Source organism: Trachurus trachurus (assembly GCF_905171665.1).
Source record: "Trachurus trachurus genome assembly, chromosome: 9".
NCBI classification, from domain to species: Eukaryota; Metazoa; Chordata; class Actinopteri; order Carangiformes; family Carangidae; genus Trachurus; species Trachurus trachurus.
Window position 1 is genome coordinate 2341957 of NC_139895.1, and position 22904 is coordinate 2364860.

At 43.9% G+C, this 22904-nt stretch overlaps 1 protein-coding gene and 1 pseudogene across 4 annotated transcripts in view; both read left to right on the top strand.

The window, feature by feature from the left end:
• Positions 1-1013: 1013 nt before the first annotated feature.
• On the top strand, positions 1014-12191 carry lrrc2 (leucine rich repeat containing 2). 3 transcript variants are annotated; one of them, XM_083979646.1, is made up of 10 exons: positions 1014-1101; positions 2311-2455; positions 4297-4412; positions 5555-5667; positions 6623-6779; positions 7466-7602; positions 7694-7839; positions 9381-9533; positions 9937-10109; positions 11089-12191. In XM_083979646.1, exons 2-10 carry the CDS (start codon positions 2319-2321, stop codon positions 11136-11138), a joined length of 1182 nt encoding a protein of 393 aa, XP_083835772.1. In that variant the 5' UTR covers positions 1014-1101; positions 2311-2318; the 3' UTR covers positions 11139-12191. The 3 variants fall into 3 exon arrangements, with proteins under 3 accessions (XP_083835772.1, XP_083835773.1, XP_083835774.1); XM_083979647.1 differs by having other exon boundaries at positions 1022-1101; positions 2314-2455; XM_083979648.1 differs by having other exon boundaries at positions 1039-1101; positions 2156-2455.
• Positions 12192-14131: 1940 nt separating this feature from the next.
• LOC310991322 (NACHT, LRR and PYD domains-containing protein 3-like) overlaps positions 14132-22904 on the top strand; it is a 271452-nt pseudogene continuing 262679 nt past the window's right edge. Inside the window, exons 1-5 of the transcript XR_014596516.1 lie at positions 14132-14259; positions 16588-16784; positions 17976-18238; positions 18506-20142; positions 21006-21179. The product of XR_014596516.1 is annotated as an NACHT, LRR and PYD domains-containing protein 3-like (transcript). The remainder of the gene's footprint in view (positions 14260-16587; positions 16785-17975; positions 18239-18505; positions 20143-21005; positions 21180-22904) is intronic.

Consider the following 22904-nt stretch of genomic DNA (forward strand, 5'->3'; position numbering starts at 1 on the left):
GAGATGGTAACTGTGCTGGCACCGGTAATGACGATGGCAACAGCACTGTTGGTACTGATAATGGCATATGATACTGGTAATGGCGATGGCACCCGGTACTGATGACTATGATGACAACGGTAATGGTCTTTTATGGGTGAGTGATTTTAACTTCAGTACTGTTAACTGCCACACGCTGTCACTTCTCCTTACTGGTACCTCGTGACTGTGACTATACCTGCGGACCTCCGTTACACAAACACAAAATATAATACAAACGACTGTGAACACCAGAGTTTCCTCACAGTGTCAAGACATCACAACATGAGAAGGCTGATCAGCTGGTCAGAGCTTGTACTTGTCTGTGTGGAAGCGCCCTCACGTGGAAAGGCAGGAGAACTACAGCTGACCTTTGACCTGTGAACCATGCTATAGCCTCTAATCATCACAATAGAAGACTTCAATGGACAAATAACAACAAATCATCTCATCAACATGTTGATTAACGTGCAGAATTCAGATACTGTTGTTATAAATAACAATGATCTTCCCGTTAATGACTCTGTGTGTGTGTGTGTGTGTGTGTGTGTGTGTGTGTGTGTGTGTGTGTGTGTGTGTGTGTTTCTATTTTCAGAAGGTGAACACATGTTGAAATGTTCCTTCGTGATATTTATGGATCCTCACCGAGCCGAGAACAACGGTCGACCACCGGGAAGCAAACAAACATGTCACTCACATGACGGACCGGTCGTCCAATCAGCTCAGGGCTACAGATGATGACATCACAGCCACCGTACCGCTGCTGCAGTCAGAGAGGGACGCATCAAAACCAGCCGTGAGTCAGGGATCATGTGACACACACACACACACACACACACACACACACACACACACACACACACACACACACACACACACACACACACACACACACACACACACACACACACACACACACACACACACACACACAGGTCGTATCTCAGCAGGTAAAAATAGCATGATGTATCACACTCACACTCACACACAGTGAGGTCACAGCTGTGTGTGTGTGTGTGTGTGAGTGTCAGTCTCAGTAAACAAGCTGGTGAAAGCGAGGAGACGACGTGAACAGAGACACTGGTAAGAAAACACACGAGTGTTTGTTTCTGTTTGACGTTGGTTTGGATTCACCACTGGTTCTAACTGGTTCTAACTGGTCCTAACTGGTTCTAACTTGAGGTTTGAACAGAACAATTTCATCAGGGATGTAAGAAACCTATTGGCTCAAACTGGGATCTAAAGGTTTCTACAGGATCTTGAAGGGAACTTGAGGTTTTAATGGGTTGAAGGTTCTGACAGTTTCTAACACAACGGGGCCAAACTCAATCACTCATGGGGCTAAAATTTAAGACACAAGTTGAAGTATGTTGCGGGCCAAACAGTATTGACATTAACATATTAAAACTGACATACTTTTAATCAGAAATATGAATTTGAACAGCCAGCGTTCAAATTTCTCAAAAAATAAATAAGAATAACTTTATTTTTCATTAACGGTGCCTTCAAGCAAAATGAGAATATATCAGATCTGAACGAGCTGGTGAAAACTGTATCGTGCTTTCAGAAAAGCGTGTAAAAAAAGAATTGAGGTTTGCATCAATGAGACGACTTCTGTGTGCCGATTCGTTTTCAACAGAGCAGCAGATTGATCTAGTGCTTGGTCATCACCGTATTGTAGCTGTTGTATTGTATTATGGGATTTGTAGTGTGAGTCCTCTATCGGCGGGCCATTAAAAATAGAAATATGGAAACCACCATCTTTTCCTTGAACCTGTCTGGGAACATCTAGTTGAGGAACATCTGAGTTCTTGTGACCAGCAGCTCTGGTCGTGGATGAGAAGATCTTATGATTTGGCCCTTTTTGGAGGTTTTCAAAGTAAAAGCCCCTGCCCTGTCGCTCCCGTGGCCGACGGTCAGTGAACGCCTCATGCATGCAGCAGACGTTAGGCCACATTAGTCATTTTAATGTCGCTCTGCTGCATGTAGGTCAGACGGCTCATTACACTAGAGACGAGCTCTGACCTACAGCTCCGACTTCATCTCAGAGTTCAGACAAGCTCAGAGAATCAAACTAATTAAGGGCAAGGCAGTTTTATTTGTATTTGTATTTATTTATCACGTTTTTGTCTCAAAGGGCTTTACATGGCATCATAACAACATCCTCTGAGGAAGAACTCCCGGGAAAACCCTTTTAACAGGGAAAAATTGGAGAAACCTCAGGGAAAATTAACACTTGTTATCTCCTGGTAACTCCTCCTCCTCCTCTTCCTCCTCCTCCTCCTCCTCCAGCAGCACACATGGGTTTGGGGAGGAAGGTGGAGGTGCCGGTCTACGACCTGTCCCTGATCCGAGGGATGTGGGAGGGTCGAGTGAAGAAGCAGAGACAGAGACAGAGTAGGGAGCAGGAGAGAGTGGAGAAGAGCGCCCTCGCCAGGTCAGACCTTCACCTGCAGCTCTGAAACACACACGGCCTCATATGACACGTTAAAGGGATATGGCAAAAAAAAAAAAATTGTGTCTTGCCTCACTCCCGAGTCCATGACCAGCAGATAGACACCATCCTTTCCACTGTGCGTGCAGTAACCATGGAGATAGAGCCGTATCGCCCGTAATTAGCTTAGCTCAAACACTGGAAGTGTATGGGTAGTGTTAGCCTGCCTTCACCTAAAGTCGCTAATTAGCTTAGCTCAAACACTGGAAGTGTATGGGTAGTGTTAGCCTGCCTCCACCTAAAGTCATCAGAGAAACTCTTCAGCAACTGTTCACTTTCTACGAACTAGTTCAAAGTTCAGTTCACAAATTTTAAAATAAACTAGTTCAGTTCATAGTTCATAATTCAAAATTTTGAACTAAGTTCACGGTTCCAAAACTGAACTAGTTCATAGTTCTTTTTTCTTTTCTTTTTTTTTTTCCAATATGTTTCTACAAGCTATTATTTTTCAAAATGATTGCCTCAGCCCATATCGAACCACAGACAGCTATTATTTTAGCAGTTTTAACCAGTAGTATTAGTTATAGTTACTACTTTACTTTACCCAAAAAGTAACTGAGTTAGAACGTGACAAAGAGTCCAATGTGTGTACGTTTGTAGCCTATTTGTGTTTATTAATCCAAACAGAGCGTGAGAGAGAAACACAGACACACAGACACACACACACACCTACACACACACACACACACACACAGCTGAGGGGCAGAAGCGCTTCTCGACCGCGCGGAGAAATGTCTGATGTGAACAGGAGGGCCGCGGCTCGCGCGTCCGGTGTGGCCCCAGCGTAACCCCCGTTTATCTTTTACCAAAGACGGTTTATAAAATAAATAGAGTGTCTTTACTTTTACTAACAACTGGGTCAGTATTCCTCCAGACAGACAGGCTCCGCGACGCGCTGTATCAATCCGTCTCTTCCATGCGCCGCTGATCCAAACAGCTGATAGGTGTTGCCAGATTGGGTGGTTTTTCCGCTACATATTAACGCCTGTTTATAGTGTGTTTTAGCTGGGTTTTCTATGGAAATCTGGCACACTCCTGAACGAAGTCGAGAGCGGCGTTCACAAACGCCAGAATGAACACGTTCACAATAACGTTCATCAAGCATAAATACCTACGTTCAGTTCACGTTCGCCCAAAATATGAACGAGTTCATGAACGATCGTTCAATGAACGCGTTCAGGCACAACACTGCCGATCTTCGTCTCAGAGCTGACAAAACTCTCCGGTAAGGCATCTTGAGCGGTCAAATGCCGCTAACGGGACGAGATCGGTCAAAACGGAGGGTTCAAGCAAAGGCGGTTTATTTGGGTTCAAGCTAGCTACATCGAGGGTAGGTTAGCTTCCTATTTCAAAGTAAAAGCACAAATTCTATCGTCAAGTGCGTTGGTCACAACGGCTAGCTTGAGTAGCGCCAAATTCGTCCGAACAAAACTGTAAACAGCTGATATTATAGACAAATTAACGACACACTGCTGATCTAAACGGCTACTTTCTCGCCTAAAAATGTTTGAAATGTTGATAAAGTGATATATTTACAGAGTTTAGAGCTAAAATGAAATCAGCTTCTGACTGCTGATTTCAGCTCGGGTAGGAGGCAGGCTAACACTACCCATACACTTCCAGCGTTTGAGCTAAGCTAATTAGCGGTCTGCCCGTATCTCCCTTGTTACTGCACGCACAGTCGAAAGGATGGTGTCTATCTGCTTGTCATGGACTCGGGAGTGAGGCAAGACACGGAAAAAATGTTGGCATATCCCTTTAAAACAGTGTGTGTGTGTGTGTAGGATCGACCAGCAGTGGCAGTATCGCATCTACTGCAAAACGCTGAAGAGCAACGAACGCAACCTGCTGCACCACTACCTGGAGAGATCCACACTGCCCGACATACAGCCCTACACAGGTGAGTGACCACAGGTAAACACATGTAAACACAAGTAGATACAGGTCGGTAACCATAGGTTTGTTTGTTTATTTCACATATCAAAAAGTTAAAAAAGATAATAACATATAGAATCCAAGACAATGTGAAGGAGAAATGCTGAAAAAACCCTCCAGGGGCTTGTAGGGTGGCATTCTCCGACTACAGTTCTAAGCTACTGTGCATACATTTGTGAAGTACAAAAACGGTTTACACATAATAAATACAAACATGGTTTAACATGATTTAACATTGTACAATACAATACAAAAGCTTTATAAAAAATATGGTGAAAAAATATAAAATAATCCCAGTTTAGATAGGCAGACCATGTGGAAAGTATTGACTGGTTAGCAGAAGTGACTTCAGTGCTCTCCTAAGTTGTTGTAAAGATAAGTAAAAAAAAAAAAAAAAAAAGTACAGGTAATAAATTCCATATTCTAGGCCCACGATAAAGTATACAGAACTGTGATCGGGAGGTACAAAAATATGGGGGTCTAAGGTGGCAAGAGTTACATGTGGAATAGGTGTGAAATTGATAGTTGTATGCAAATATATTATGAAAAAATGATGGGAGGATTTTTTTTAGGGAACTGTCAACAAATAAACCAATCTGAAGATGCTTAATCACTGAGGATACCAGACTGTAGGAATAAAGGCTGTGAAGAACGTCTTTGATTAGCACAGCTTATTATTCTTACTGCTCTTTTCTGAAGATGGTACATGGGCTTGAGTTTAGTTTGGTAAGTGCTGGCCCAGGTGATATTACAATAATTTATATATGGACAAACCATTGCATAATATAGGGACAGGTGGGTTCACACAGGTAAATAGATAGATAGATGAGTTGATTTGTCCTTTCCAAGGAAAATAGTTTTCACCATTTCGTACAGAGCGGCCTCGAGAAGTGCAACTTACATACATTAACATGCATTCCCACATTTCATACACCTCAATTACATAGGGACATAACAACATCAAACATGAGACATAAGACCCCGCACCCCACATTTACATGTGCATTCCCCCTGGTTATGTTCTTTTCATTGTCTTATTTAGTTCAGATACAAATACAGGTGTGTCTGGGTAAATTGATGACGTGTTGTTGTTTATTTGTGGATCAGAAGCCGATCAGCAGGACCAGGACCAGGACCAGAACCAGAACCAGGAGGTCCAGCAGGACCAGGAGTCGGATCAGAGCAAACTCACCCTGCAGCTGGAGGGAGATCAGTGGACGGTGAGTGGACAGGTGCAGGTTCATCTACCTGTGTGGGACTCGTGGTCACACCTGAGTTGAGTTGAGTTGAGTTGAGATTACTTTATTTACCCCATAGGGCAATTCTGTTTCTACAGTTGACCACTGCACCACATTCATATACACGAGCATACATACAAGTGAGGAGGCAAGGCAAGGCAAGGCAATTTTATTTGTATAGCCCGTTTTTACAGTTTGTCTCAAAGGGCTTTACATGGCATCGTAACAACATCCTCTGTCCTTAGACCCTCACATCGACTGAGGAAAAACTCCATGGAAGACCCTTTTAACAGGGAAAAATCGGAGAAAGTGTGAGACCGTGCAAATTAAAGGGATAGTTCACCCAAAATTGAAATTTCACTCATTATCTCCTCCCCCTCATGTGGACTAAGGGCTGGGAGAAGTTTCAGAGTCCTCCGTGGCTTCTCTGAGTTACAGGGGGTCTCGGCGTAGCAGTGCATGTCCATATGACGGTTGCAAATGGATACCAACTGTCTTCGTAACAAAAAGACACACCAAAAAACATTCAGATACCTCCATGCTGCTCGTATGTAATGTCCCTCTTGTATTTAAGCCCCGAAATGCGAAATTGTCCCGAAAAAAATTAAATAAGTCTATGTTTCAAGCTTGTTTTGTAGCGGAAGCTTCTCGAAGCTCCTCTTCCCGGTTCGTCAAATTTGGATGAACTGGGAAGAGGACAGACCCTGGTTCGTCCAAATTTGACGAACCGGGAAGAGGAATAGTGATTGGTCTTCCTGAGAGGCTGCATGTAACGCCAACCTGAAGGCATCAAGATAAATTCACAGGCCAGAACATGATCATAATTATTAATGATGCATGCTGCCTTTTGCGAGACCCGTCCTTCCCAGAGGGAGTTCAAGTCAGTAAGTTGGGTGCCAGTAATTTTCGAGCAGACACCTGACGGCTGTTGTTCCAGGACTTCCCCAAGGAGCTGCAGTGGATGACCTACCTGAGGGAGTGGCACGTCAGGGGCACCAAGATCCGCCGGCTGCCCGACTACCTGGCTCTGTTCACCCAGCTCACCGTGCTCCAGATCCCCAAGAACGCCATCGAAGAACTGCCGCCGGAGATCGGTGAGTCACAGCTCAGTGGTTAATGCTGCTGCTGCTGCTTAAAGGGACAGTTCAACATTTAGTCAGATCCTCCTCTCACCATAACCCCTATAGTCATAGCAGTAGGTTCATCACCTTTAATTATCGGTGAATGTTGTTTTGAGATCGACCCTAATTTAAACATACATTGACTAAAAAAGTAACGTTCTTCAGTCTCAGAACAAATATTTGTGTATTTCTGGTGTTTGCTTCAAAATCTTGTCCAATGGGGGTCCGTGGTAGGCTAGAAATCTAGCTGCACCCTAGCGGCAGCAAATATGTTTGCTCCGTAGGTGGGTCTAGAAACGAGCCATAGGAACTTTTTGAGTCTCGAACACCGTTTGTGTTGACCAATCACAGCGCTCTATCTGTTTAGAGAGTCGTTGGGCGGGCTTAACGCCATGACGACATACATTTTAATTGGCTTGTCAGGCTAACGTCATCCTGCTCTTTGCTCTGATTGGTCGTAGCGCTACCCTATTGGTGCAGAGGCAGTTTGAAAGACAGCCTTCATCCCGCCCCCTGGATTGAGCCGAGGTCTACCGGTCGTTGCCAGACTAGACATGTTCATGATATAGTCTGGCTTGTCAGGCTAGGTCCGTGGTCTAATTTGTATCAAATAAGGGATCCTTGATGTAAAATAAAGTCATCACCACCTGTGTGCTCAGGTAAGCTGCCGGAGCTGAGGGAGCTGAACGTCAGCTACAACCGTCTGTCCAAGGTTCCTCCGGAGCTCGGCGACTGTGAGAAGCTCCAGAAACTGGAGCTGACCGGAAACCACAACCTGGCCGAGCTGCCGTTCGAGGTGAGAGCGCACCTGAGATGATCGTCCAATGGCGCCCCCCCCCCCCACCCCCCCGCCGTGCTGATGATGTCACTTCCTCTGTCCTCTGCAGCTGAGCAGCCTGAAGCGTCTGGGTCACCTGGACATCTCGGAGAACAGGTTTGTGTCGATCCCGATCTGCGCCCTGAGGATGAGCGGCCTGCAGCTGCTGGACCTGAGCCACAACAGCATGACCGACCTGCCGGAGGACATGGACAGGTGAGTCGCCGTGACGATGACGATGATGTCATGTTAACGCTGCAGGCAGGCGGCGTTCACGGCTGCTGTCTGGTCTCTGACTCCCTGAGTCTATATGAGAAGACACACACCTCATTGCACTTCCAGACAATTAGCTCAGTGAGTTAGGAGCTGGTTCTTGGGGGTTCAATCCCCGCAAACGTGATAAGGATATTAGATCAATATACCAGATAGTCTTTGTACAAAATCTTAGGGTCATGGTAGATGATGTTTGACAAAAACATATCAGAATTTTACCTCAGAAACAGATTTTTTTTCTTTTACAGTGGTTTGAACAAAGGAGTGAACAAAGGAAAAATGGGTCTCCCGCACACAGACCCTTTTTTCCTTTGTTCACTCCTATCCTATGCTCCAACGCACCTGTTTTTCAAGATTTTTTAGGTGTGCATCAGCCTCCACACCTTTTACAGTGGTTTCAAATGGATGGCCTGCGCGACAGTGAATGGCTTACTCAATTTGTGAAGCCACTGTTGAACTGCCACTTGCTAATTAGCTCAGTGCAATAGACAACAGTGTTTGGTACCAGAAATTGTGGGTTCAAGAAAATGAACATTATAAGGTTAACTGTCCTGTATTCCTATTCTCCTATTTGTTGCTCAGAATTTGCCTAAACTTGCCAAAAATAGCCAGGACCCGACCCAACGCTAATTATAAATTTAAAATACATATTGAAGCATTGACTTGTTTTTATTTAGTTTGATTTCTCTTAAAGGGACATTTCAACATTTTGGCAAATTGGCCCATTGCCATAACCCCTATAGTCATAGCAGTAGGTTTGTTACCTTTAATTGTCGGTGCAAGCTGTTTTTAGAACGACGGAGCAGAGCCGTGAGCTGCTCAGAGCTACGCTACGGAGGCTCATGGGATTTCTTGGTTTCAACTCCACAACGCTCTGGTGGACAAGTTGTGACCTGCACATTCACCACGCTATGAGATAATAACACAACGTTACCAGACAGAGTCTTTCTTTGTTTTATCAGCTCAAAGTGTAAAAACTGTGACCAAACAGGATTGAGTTGATTGATTTATTAGTTTGTTTGACAGGTTTAAACAGTGTGTTGAGTCTGATCTGATTGATTCTGCATTTTATTTTTGTACTATTTGTTGTAGGGATGTACAGCCAGTGCACTATTTGTATTCGGATTTGGGCTTTTAAAAAAAACGTCGTATTCGGATTCGTAATCTGGAAGCTTTAGCTCTCGGCCAACTAGAACAGGAATAAAATAATTTAATCGTGCGGCTCTTCTAGACTTTCCAAACTTAACGTGGATCAAACGTGGATCTGGTAGTGAACTTCCTACAGCAAAACAATTCGGGTTCAAGCATTATTGTGTACTTCCGAATACCTATTCAGGTTCAGGTTGGACATTTTGTGAATTAATGTTGAGCTGCAACTTTAAAACTAAACTAAAACAAGAACTAAGTAATGAGCTTGGTTGATTAGAAAATCAATAATCCTGTGTGTGTGTGTGTGTGTGTGTGTGTGTGTGTGTGTGTGTCAGGCTGGAGCAGCTGGTCACGCTCTTCGTCCATAAGAACAACCTGTCCTACCTCCCCCACTGTCTCACCAAAATCTCCACGCTCAAGATGATCGTCGTCAGCGGCGACGAACTCAACTGCATCCCGACCAGACTGTGCAGCAACCCCGCCATCAAGTAACACAGGCCACGCCCCCTCGCACACAGGCCACGCCCACAATCATTTAAAACCACACCCACATACACAACTATCTATCTATCTATCTATCTATCTATCTATCTATCTATCTATCTATCTATCTATCTATCTATCTATCTATCCATCCATCCATCCATCCATCCATCCATCCATCCATCCATCCATCCATCCATCCATCCATCCATCCATCCATCCATCCATCCATCCATCCATCCATCCATCCATCCATCCATCCATCCATCCATCTATCTATCTATCTATCTATCTATCTATCTATCTATCGTTCTATCTATCTATCGTTCTATCTATCTATCTATCGTTCTATCTATCGTTCTATCTATCTATCTATCGTTCTATCTATCTATCGTTCTATCTGTGCAGGTTCATCCGGCTGTACGACAACCCTGCCAGTGCAGAGAGGAGGAAGAAAGAGGAGGAGGAGAAGAAGAAGGAAGAGAAGAGACAGAGGTGGAGAGGGCAGAGGGAGGAGGTGAGGAGGGACAGCAGCGAGAAGGAGTTCATGGAGGCTTACATCAGCACGCTGAAGGACAGAGGTGAGACTCATCCCTCCATCCACTCATCCATCTGTTCATCTGTTCATCATCCACTCTTCCATCCAATCATCTGTTCATCCCTCCATCCACTCATCCATCAGCCATCCATCTAGTAACATCTATCCATCCATCCATATAGTATCATCCATCCATCCATCCTAACACCATCCATCCATCCACCTGTTCATCCATCCATCCACTCATCCATCCATCTGTTCATCCACTCATCCATCAACCTGTTCATTGATCATCCATCCATCTGTTCATCTGTTCATCCCTCCATCCACTCATCCATCAGCCATCCATCTAGTAACATCTATCCATCCATCCATATAGTATCATCCATCCATCCACTCATCCATCCATCCATCCATCCATCCATATAGTATAATCTATCCATCAATCATCCATCCATCTGTTCATCCATCCATCCATCCATCCATCCATCCATCCATCCATCCATCCATCCATATAGTATAATCTATCCATCAATCATCCATCCATCTGTTCATCCACTCATCCATCATCCATCCATCCATAAATCCAGCCACTCATCCATCCATCCATACATCTACTCATCCATCCATCCATTAAACCATCCATCCATCCATCTAGTATCATCCATCCATCCACCCATCCATCCATCTGTTCATCCATCCATTCATCAATCATCCATCCACTCATCCATCCATCCATTCATCAATTGTCCATCCATCCATCCATCCATCCATCCATCCATCCATCCATCCATCCATCCATCCATCCATCCATCCATCCATCCATCCATCCATCCATCCACTCATCAATCATCCATCCATTCATCAATCATCCATCCATCCATACAGTATAATCTATCCATCAATCACCCATCCATCCATCCATCTGTTCATCCACTCATCCATCCATCCACTCATCAATCATCCATCCATCTCTGCTCATGTTGAACTAAGAACTAACCCTGTGGTTTGTCCCTCATCAGACACCGTCCCTTACTCCACCACCAAGGTCTCCATCTCCTGTCTCTTGTGAGGAGGAGGAAGAGGAGGAGGAAGAGGAAGAAGAAGAGAAAGAGGAAGAGAAAGAAAAAGAGGAAGAGGAGGAAGAGGAGGGGGAAGGTTGGACTGAACGTGTCATTGTGATGATTTGAAACAAACTTTGTCAGAGAAACAAGATAAAAGTGAATTCAAAATGTAATTTAAACATTAAAAGTAAAAAATCTTTATTTGGTTTAAGTAAAAGACAAAATGAAAAACAAAATAACAATAATAATATTGAGGTTTTATATTATAGACTGTAGAGATTTGAGACATGTGTAGATGAACTTTATTTTTTTATAATTTTTTCTTTTTTTTTGGCAATAATGAACTTCCATATTTTAAATGTAAAAGTTTGATTGAGGGCTTTGAAATTTCACAATAATCAATGAGTTTGATAAATTCATGTTGACGATTTGACGAATTCTCATTTATTTTAAATGTTTTCAAATGAACTTTGAACCATTCATTCCAACGTTTAAACATCAAAACTTCATTTTTCAACCATTTTCACAAACTGTCCCACGTCACACACACTTCTCTCAGGATGATGATGATGTTGATGAATCATTGTTTGGTTATTAGTCATTCGTTTGTGCAGTGAGCGACTTTTTCTTTGATTTATCGGTTCAAAGTGTAAAAACTGTGACCAAACAGGAACGAGTTGATTGATTAATAGATTGATTGATTAGTCTGATTGACAGGTTTCAACAGTGTGTTGTGTCTGATCTGATTGATTCTGTATTTTATTTTTGTATTTGTTGGACATTTTGTGAATTAATGTTGAGCTGCAACTTTAAAACAAAACTAAAACAAGAACTAAGTAACTAGCTTGGCTTTAAATCTTCTGATGACAGAGTTTAATGAACGAGTTTAATATAAATAAGCCCTAAACTGATCGATGACGTCACCTCCTGATTGGGTCAAAATTAAGAATTCTTATACGTTGATATTTTTACGCGTGGTTGATTTTTTATAGACGTCTCAGTGACACAGTTTTCAATGTGACTTTTGTTTTTTAAATAAATGTTGTTGGTGAAACTTTAAAGATTTGTTTGTTCTGATTTAAAACCAGCAAGTTAATGTGAACAGATCATCAAGTGGAAGATGAAATGATCTCCAAAAGACAAAGTTAAACATGAAACACTCTTGTTCAATATTTCCATCAATATCAGTGTAATATTTTTGTTTTCTACAGTTTCCGAGTGAAAAAGGGAAAAGGGGAAACAAAGCAGCAGCCTGCAAAAGAATGGGAAACCCAGGAGACTTGAGCTCTCAGAGAACTTTGACAAGATATTTACTATATATACTGTATATACTGTATATTTATATATATATATAGCAGTGATCATAAAGGGATAGTTCACCCAAAATTCAAATTTCACACATTATACTCCCTGTCATGTCGACTAAGAGCTGGGAGAAGTTTCAGAGTCCTCTGTGCCTTCTCTGAGTTACAGGGGGGGTCGGCCCAGCACTGCATGTCCATATGACGGTTGTGAATGGGGTTCACTTTTCTTCGTCCAAAAACACACACCAAAAAACATCCAAATACCTCCATACTGCTTGTCTGTAATGTCCCTCTTGTATTGAAGCCCCGACATGAGAAATTGTTCCGGAAAAAATTAAATAAGTCTATATTTCAAGCTTGTTTGTAGCGGAAGCTCCCAGTGTCTCAGTTCACTGCTCTTCCTGTGTCAGTGCAAATCTCGCGTGATTTTCACTGACCAGCGGAACAATTTCTCATGTCGGAGAGGGACATTACAGACGAGCAGCATGGAGGTATTTGGATGTTTTTTGGTGTGTCTTTTTGGACGAAGAAAAGTGAGCATCATTCACAACCACCATACTGCCTAAAGCTAAAAAAGAGGCTATGCAAAGTACAGTGTTGTATCGAGCAAGGTCATCATGGAATGCACTGCCAGAACACATTACTAAAGAAAAAACAAAACTAGGCTTTAAGAGGCTATTGAAATGTCACCTAACAGCCCAGAGGTAGAAAGGGCACATGTTAAAGACACACGAAGAGGGCATAAGCGTACACATATAAATACATACACATACATACTCACAGATGTTGATGATTAAGATTGTTGTTACTGTTTTATTTTTTTTCAAGTTGATGAATTAGATTATTATTTCTGTTTAATTGTATTCTTACCTAATTTCACTTTATTGTTATTATATCTCTGATTATTGTTGCAATGGTTGTTATTATCATTAGTGTAAGCTTTTTTCTATTATTATTATTTGTATTTTCATTTTAACTTTTCTTCACATTTTATGTGATTTTACGGTGGACCCCAGGAAGATTAGTGGCTGCTGTGCAGCTGCTAATGAGGATCCAATTGAAATAAACAAATAAACAAATGGACAAATACTGCTGCGCGCGGAGGACTCTGAAACTTCTCCCAGCCCTTAGTCGACATGAGGGTGAGTAGATAATGAGTGAAATTTGAATTTTGGGTGAACTATCCCGATAATGATGATGAGAAAAGAAAATATATTGATCACCAAAATTGTGCACTAATAGGAAAATTCAAACCCTGACTGGAACAAAGATTTTAATTACAGGGGGAGCTGCCCTGCCAGGTGAGCTGTACATTACTCATGTCTATGTCATGTGTCTAGCATCCTTCAGAGTTCGATGGCAACCATGACGCCCACTGCAAAGCGGGGGAAAGTGACAAGCAGAAATTCTCGACAATAGGGCACTTTGGGCATCAAGGGGCAAAGGGGCAGGTGCTCAGTTAATCATTAAACTCACAGAGGGGGAGCTGAAGCTGAAGTTTTTACTCAGGTGAGTTCTGTCCTAATGATTCTGTTGTCTCTGTGTGGACTGTGGAGAAGATGAGGATCAGTTGGTTGTGTGAGGTGCAGTATTGACTTTAACCGTGTACTGGGTGTGTTTGTTACTTCCTGTTCTGTCAGATCTGGGTCTACTTCCTGTATTTATGCGCTAACCGTGTTACTGGTTTCACTCTCAAACTGACTGAAGTACAGAAGATGAGTGGTTGTGCAGAGGAGGAGGGGGACACAGGAGAGACTCCAGGATCTGAAGACAGTAATCCATCTGAAGATGATCCATCCTCCAGTCATGAGCCTCCGGCTACAAGGTAAGAGACCTGCAACATCCAGCATTTTGTTTCTGTGCTGATGGCCGACAGTCCAGAGAAGACAGAAAATGAGAGCGAGTGAGTGAGAGAATCATACATGCTGCAGTTTAATGTTTGGTACTTTGATCTGAACTCCACCAAGTCTCCTCACTATGAAGCATTTATCAGTTTGAGAGCTCTGTGACCTTTGACACTTACCAATTGGCTTTATGCACAGCTCCACTACTTCCTGATCTTAAGCCAGTTCCTTTATTTCCTGTCTTACATTATTGGACAAACTGATTAATCCAGGTGTATCTTGTTGTGAGGTCGTCATGACACACCTGATTAATCAGTTTGTCCAAAACAGGAAATAAATTAGCTGGCTAATTCAGGAAGTAGTGGAGCTGTGCATAACAATTACTACAGTGGATGGGTAAGCCCCCTGGTGAACATATTTAAAATTCAGCCTCTTCGCTCTTAGCGTTTGTGGGTTGTTGACAAAAAGACTTGTAAATCTGAACTCAAATCTGCCAAAAACGTTCCTTTCAAACCTTCCAAAGGTCAGAGAGTCAGGAATCCTCATGCTATGAACTCTATATTATAAACTCATCTTCCTAGGAGGGAGGAGGGGGGACAATGGGGGGAGGGAAAGGTTGTTTTCTGAAATAAATTTTTTTTTTTGACTTGAGTTAACTTGAATCATTTGGACTTTGTTCAAAAAGAGCTTTCTAACTGTTCTGATTCCTCACTGTTTATTCACATTCTGTTGAATTAAATCAACATGGCTTAATTTCCACTCCTCGTGATCACAGTAAGACTGACAAAACACACTTTAAGGTGTTGTCATTGCGTTGTAGACACTCCCAGTGGCGCTGTTCTGCCCAGTGCTGGCGCCGGAGGTATCAACGTCATATCCTATCTATGACAGATAAATGAATGATTATAATTTAATATACACAAGTCTACAAGTTTTACTACGTTTTCTTTGAATAAGCATCAATGAGCCGTGTAATATAAAGATGCTAGGGTGAAATTAATGAGTTTATAGTTTCCGTCGGCGGAAGCTGTCCGTCTGTGAATTAGGTCTGGGCTGTACATTTTTGTATGAATATACTGCAGAGACTGGCTCTGATCAGTTAAAATGAGGTCACATTGCAGTTTACATTGCTAAGAAGTGTAACAGTTAACTCATCACGGCCGATCGGCCTCAAGGATTTTTGCGGGGGAAAGTGACAAGCAGTCGGATTAATTATCGCTAGAGGACTAATAAAACACAATTTGCTTTCATTCAAACACACATTTCTCGTTAAAAGTGTCATCAAAACAATGCCAAAATATGTTGAAATTTTGTTTTTGCAGCCAAAATGCTGAATAAATATTACGTTGTATGCACGTATAGGAAACGTTGATATTGAACGTAATTTGGCTCACGTTAAACGAATGAGCAACGAAATGTTGGAATAGAACGTATTTTAGTCCAGAAACGTTCATTATGGATGTTTCTGGGGTTTGCAGTAACATCCATTGTGAACATTTCCTGGTGGCGATTGGGTTGACAATAACACAGAGAAAACAGACAAAAAATTTAGCAGGCAAAGGCCTGAGAGAACAAGTGCCTCCTCAACTGGGATTTGAAGGAGTCCAGGGTTTGTGCTTGGTGGAGATGTAGTGGGAGCAGGTTCCACAGAGTGGGAGCTTCCACACTGAAGGCCCTGATCCCAAAGGTGCGTCTGCTTGTGCGGGGGATGGTGAGGAGACCCAGGTTGGCAGACCGCAGGTTCCGTGAGGGATGGTGAACATGGAGGATGTCGGTTAAATACTGAGGGGTCAGTGCTTGCAGAGATTTGTAGGTGAGGGTGAGAAGTTTGAAGATAATACGATGGTTGATGGAGAGCCAGTGCAGCTGTTTGAGGGTGGGGGTGATGTGCTGCCAGGGTTTGGTGTGGGTGAGAACCCTGGCAGCAGAGTTTTGTACATGTTGAAGCCTGTCCAGAGTTTTATTGGTGACCCCATGGAGGATGACATTAGAACAGTCCAGACGTGAGGTGATGAAGGCGTGAATGAGGGTTTCAGCAACAGAATCAGAGAGTGATGGCCAGAATCTGGAGATGTTTCTGAGGTGGAAGAAGGCAGATTTGGTGACGGATTTAATGTGTGTGTCAAATGAAAGGGTTGCGTCTCTGAAACACCATCCAGCCTCTGTCTGCTCGCATCTCACAGTACAACGTCAACATGAAAGGTTGATGTGTGTGTCAAATGAAAGGGTTGAGTCCTCCTGAGAGGAGGAGGAAACGACCTGGAGGAGGTGACTCTAGTTTAAACAGAAATGTGTCCATGTCTTCACAGAGAGAGGAAGAGGAGTGGTGTCTCTGTGGACCAGCAGCTGTCCTGCTGTGGTCTCTGTCAGGACGTCCTGAAGGATCCAGTCTCCTCCAGCTGTGGACACTGGTTCTGCAGACAGTGCTTCACCTCAGACTGGGACCAGTCTGGTTCTTCAGGAGAAGCCTCCTGTCCCCAGTGTGGACAAAGACCCAGAACCAGAGGTGAGCTGCAGACAGCCAATCAGAGCAGCTCTGTGATGGACTGGACAGGTAAGTCTTTGTAGCTGTTGTGTCTTACTCGTCAAATAACAACACAAACTCATCTGAACCTGAAAATGTAGGTATTTCATTAAACAAATGAAACCAACAGGTGTTTGCTAAATTATAAAATGTGTTAATGAACAATCACAGCAGTAATGACAGGGAACTCTAATGTAATGTTTTGGGGTTTTCGACTGTATATTTGATACTGTTGGACCCTAGAAAGAAAAGCTGTGGCTTTGCTGCAGCTAATGGGCATCTCAATAATAAACTAAACTAAACTAAACTAGTCGGACAACACATGGACATGAACCTCGATGTGGTCCAGACTTCTTCACACTAATGTAAGCAACAAACTTCTTCTGTCATTTTGCTTCATTTCCGCCGTGTCATGTTCAGGTGTCTTCCTTTTAGTTTTATGTCTTTTACCTGACACTTGGCCTATTTTAGGATACGAGGCTCCAAACAAACCTCATCACTGGTTTCACTGCTGCTGCCAACTTTCTAGTTTGTTGCACCAGCTCATGATATGATCACATCTGTTTCTCAATGGCAGTTTTATTTGTATAGCCCATTTTTACCAACAGTTTTTCTCAAAGGGCTTTACATAGCATCATAACAACATCCTCTGCCCTTAGACCCTCACATCGACTGAGGTTTCTGCTTTAAATATGTCAAACAAAAACATAAAATTATATCTCCAGATTTTGGTAATTATGAACACTCAATATTTTTGTAAAAGCAAATTAATATAAGATGAAATAAAGTTTTGTCAAGAGTTGTTGTGAAGAAAAGTAATTTTCTTATTGGTTAGATGTTTTCTATGATTGGAAAAATTCATCATGTGAAAACTGAGAACTACTTTCTACTCTGTAGTTTGTCCTTAGTGTTTTCATTAGTTTTGATTGGGTGGAGTGATAAGGTGCAGTGTGATGGCAGTGCCACCACAGCACCGTTTGTCTTGTTCTGGAGTGAACATTAAAAATGTGAACAAGTTATTCTGAAGAAGCTGAATGTCTGGGACCATCTCTGATGCGAAGATGACGATTAACTGAGTGATGACTTTCACCGTTTCTAATTTTCTCTCATAAATAATGCAATCACATTGTCAGACTCTCTGTCTTCAGTCTGACTTTGTCTTTTCTCTCTCAGCAGATCGTGGTCTGCAGGAGGTTTTAGATCAACATAAGATCAGTCTGAGGAGCAGATGTGAACGAGTGACTGAAGGAACTGAGGCAACAGGAAGTGGAACATGGAGTGGAACCCTCCTCAACAGGATCTACACTGAGCTCTACATCACAGAGGGACAGAGTGAAGAGGTTAATACCCAACATGAGGTGAGACAGCTGGAGACAACGTCCAAGAAGAAGACCCTCCAGGACACTCCAATCAAGTGCAACAACATCTTTAAAGACGTACCTGTCCAACAGAGAGAGGACGTCTCTACGGTCTCACCTGTCCAACAGAGAGAGGACGTCTCTGCGGTCTCACCTGTCCAACAGAGAGAGGACGTCTCTACGGTCTCATCCGTCCAACAGAGACAGGACGTCTCTACAGTCTCACCTGTCCAACAGAGAGAGGACGTCTCTACGGTCTCATCCGTCCAACAGAGACAGGACGTCTCTACGGTCTCACCTGTCCAACAGAGAGATGACGTCTCTACGGTCTCACCTGTCCAACAGAGAGAGGACATCTCTACAGTCTCACCTGTCCAACAGAGACCCATCAGAGTGGTTCTGACCAACGGCGTCGCTGGCGTTGGAAAAACCTTCTCGGTGCAGAAGTTCACTCTGGACTGGGCCGAGGGCTTGGAGAACCAAGATGTCAGTCTGCTGGTTCTGCTTTCGTTCAGGGAGCTGAACCTGATCAGAGATCAGCGGTTGAGTCTTCTCAGGCTGCTCCATGTTTTCCATCCAACATTACAGAAGGTCACAGCAGAGCAGCTGGCTGTCTGTAAACTTCTCTTCATCTTTGACGGCCTGGATGAAAGCCGACTGTCACTGGACTTCAACAACAGGGAGGTTGTGTCTGATGTCACACAGACGTCATCAGTCAACGTGCTGCTGACAAACCTCATCCAGGGGAATCTGCTTCCCTCAGCTCTGGTCTGGATCACCTCCAGACCTGCAGCAGCCAATCAGATCCCTCCTACGTGTGTCGACAGGGTAACAGAGGTCCGAGGCTTCACTGACGCCCAGATGGAGGAGTACTTCAGGAGGAGGTCCAGTGATGAAGATCTGTCCAGAAGAATCATCTCACACATCAAGACGTCCAGGACCCTCCACATCATGTGTCAAGTCCCAGTCTTCTGCTGGATCACTGCTACAGTTCTGGAGCACATGTTGACCACAGACCAGAGAGGAGAGCTGCCCAAGACCACGACTGACCTGTTCTCACACTTCCTGCTGGTCCAGACAAAGAGGAAGAAGAACAAGTACAGTGAAGGACATGAGACGAGTCCACAGGAGCTGACGGAGGCCGACAGGGAAGTTCTTCTGAAGCTGGGGAGGCTGGCATTTGAACAGCTGGAGGAAGGAAACATCATGTTCTACCAAGAAGACCTGGAGCAGTGTGGTCTGGATGTCACAGAGGCCTTGGTGAACTCAGGACTCTGTACTGAGATCTTCAAAACAGAGAGTGTGATCTTCCAGAAAACAGTCTACTGCTTTGTTCATCTGAGTGTTCAGGAGTTTCTGGCTGCAGTCTACATGTTCCACTGTTTCATCAACAGGAACACACAGGTCCTGAAGAACTTCCTGGGAGAAGGCTACAACAAGAGGGACTCAAACCCAAAGTCTGTCTTTAAGAAGATTCCCAAATTTTTTGGACTTAGTGTGCGCAGTCCTCCACCTCTGGATGACTTCCTAAAGAGAGCCATGGAGAAATCCCTCCGCAGTAGATATGGTCACCTAGACCTGTTTGTTCGCTTCCTTCATGGCCTCTCTCTGGAGTCCAACCAGAGGCTGTTAGGAGGTCTGCTGGGTCAGAGAAAGAATAGACCATCCAGAGTAACCATTCAGAGAACCATCAACAACCTGAAGGAGATGAACAGTGGTGAAATCTCTCCTGACAGAAGCATCAACATCTTCCACTGTCTGACGGAGATGAAGGACCAGTCAGTTCATCAGGAGATCCAACAGTTTCTAAAGTCAGAGAACAGATCAGAGAAGAAACTCTCTGAGATCCAGTGTTCAGCTCTGGCCTACATGCTGCAGATGTCAGACCAGGTTCTGGACGAGTTGGACCTGGAGAAGTACAACACATCACATCAGGGACGATGGAGACTGATCCCAGCTGTGAGGAACTGCAGGAAGGCTCGGTGAGTCCAGACATGATCAATATATTTATTGATCAGTGGTTTAATCGAGTTCAGATAAACACATAATTTTCATTATTGTCAGTTTGACTTTGAAACATTTCCAGGTGAGTTGTGTTTTTCTGGAGGTGTAGTAGAAGCTGTGAGCTCCAACATGTGGATCTTCAGCTCATTGTGATTGTTGCTGTTTAATCAACATAAACACTCATTTAGTTTTTTATTTTCACTCTTTGGTTTTATTCAAACCTGATGAATCTAATTAAAGCAGCTCCACTGATCTTCCACCTCAGTGTTTCCAGGTGTTTCCAGATGTTAGTACTATTAACCCTTTAGTGTCTCAGAGGCAGCTGTGTGTAGTCTGATGACTGTGCTCAGGTGATGTCGTCTTCAGACTACGCTAACACTGACTCAGGTGACAGGTTTGAAGAACATGTGAGGAAATGAAGCAGACGTCATGATGGACATGGAGGAAGCCCCACTTCTACACAAGGTCAAAGGTCAACCTCATGTTTCTGATCTGCTCTGAGTGAACTGTTCACTGAGCTGAACTCACACAAACGGTTCTGGAGTCAGTCTGAACAGTGGACAGGTCAGATGTTCTCCTCAACAACTTGTCTTCATCCTGACTCTGGATCAAATCACATGACGAAGCAGAAACGTGACGTCACTTTCCTCCTTCATCTGAAACACAGATCCAGATTAAACCAGTGCAGGTCTCAGAGTTTCCTGTCAAACTCAGTCAGAGAAGATGAGCTGAAGCTCAGATGTTCATCACATCATCACGTCCTGTCATCAGATGCATCAACTGTGTTTTTACTGCAGCTTTCATCTCATTTCATTCTGACACGTATTTTCTCTCTTCACAGACTTGTTGGTTGTTGGCTCTCAGAGAGCCACTGTGAAGTCGTGGCCTCAGCTCTGAAGTCCAACCCCTCCCACCTGACAAAACTGGACCTGACCTACAACAACCTGACGGATTCATCAGTGAAGGTTCTGTGTGCTGGACTGGAGAGTCCAAACTGTAGACTGGAGACTCTGAGGTGAGTTCACTGACTGGACCTGTTGGACTTTTGTCTGTGTTCAGTTCAAATGTGTGAATTTCAGTTTGAAGCAGCGACTGATTGTGACTCCATGTTACTGCAGCTGGTAGAAGGTGAAGGGTCAGAGGTCACTCAGAGGTCAGTGTGATGATGATGATGATGATGATGATGATGATGATGATGATGATGATGATGATGATGATGATGATGATGATGATGATGATGAGCTGCTCTCAGATGAAGCTGCTAACAGAACAGCTGGATCAGCCACTGTAGCTGAAGCTGAGCAGATGTGATGTAGATCTGAGTTCTCCCTCTTTGCTTGGTTCAGGGTCAAAGGTCAAAGCAGCTTCCCAGTGTGAGAGGTCAGGTTAAAGTCCTGTAGCTCAGAGAACAGTGTTGGTTTGATGATCCCACTGTGGAGACACTGAGGCTCATGAACATCAACACTGGGCTCCACAGGAAGGAAGCTTCAGCTCATGGTCACATGACATTAAAGGAGTTTACTTCCTGTCCACAGTGTGTGTGAAGCAGCCTCTGGTCACATGACTCCAGTGTCAGTGAGGGGTCAGAGGTCAGCTTCAGACAGGGGACAGTGTCTCCTGAGCCACTGTGACTGTGTCCACAGCCTCTGGAGCTGAAGCTTCATCCAGCTTCAGCTCCTCAGCTGCTCTCTGCCAGTGGAGCTGTGAGGAAGAGACCACTTCACAGTCAGTGTGGACAGCAGGAAGCAGCTGGGACACAGCAGCTCTCCGTCTACCTGACAGGAGCCTGAAGCTCGGCCTTCAGCAGCATCTGGTCTGATGTGGATCGGCTGTGGATCCGGGTCCTTTCAATGTGTTTGTGCTGCAGCGTCTCAGTGAAGATCACACTCGTTCTTCTCCATCATCAGTGAGGTCAGCTGAACACCTGTCAGGTGTTGGTGCAGGAGGCTCTGGACGTTAGCTGAAGGTCACCTGGTCGTTTCTGCAGGTCTCAGTAGCTCCGGTGGTGGACTGAGGCCCAGCACTTGTCCTCCTCCAGGTCCCAACAGAACCAGAACCAGAACCAGAACCAGAACAGGGAACAGTTCTTCCTCCTGGAGACGCCACAGTCCACTGTCGCTTCGTTTGTTTACGTTGTGAGAGTTGGAGACTGAACAGAGAGAGAGGATGAAGGATTGATCAGATATTGGTTGTATATTGACAGACTGAGCTGAGGTCAGCAGCAGCTGATGAATCTGTGCTGACAGGAAGTGACTGAATGTCTGCTGTAAAAACTTTACGAAGAAACAGAACAATCTGCATCATAGGACCACACGTTCTGATCCACATCACACCTCACATCTTCTTCATCGTCCTGCTGCTCGTCTTCCTCTCCTTCATCGTCCTATTGGTCATGTGACTAAAGAGTCTCACCACCTGAGGATGTTTCCTGGATGAAGCAGCTGGTTGATCTGTTACACAACTTAAATCAGCTGTTTGCCAACAACAATGAAAAGACAAACTCATCAGTGTGTTTCAGTCCCAGTGTGAACCACTGTTCACTTCAGCTTCAGTTTACAACCTGGGGCCTCATTTATCATTGTGGATACACGTTTTTTTACACGCTCTTTCCCCCGTTTTGTGCGTACGCACTTTTCTCCGCCTAATTTGGGATCTATCAAACCAAAACCTGTCGAGAGAAAGTGCCGAAATTTACGACCAGTCCGACCATGGCGTACCGGCATTTACACGCTTTTTGAAG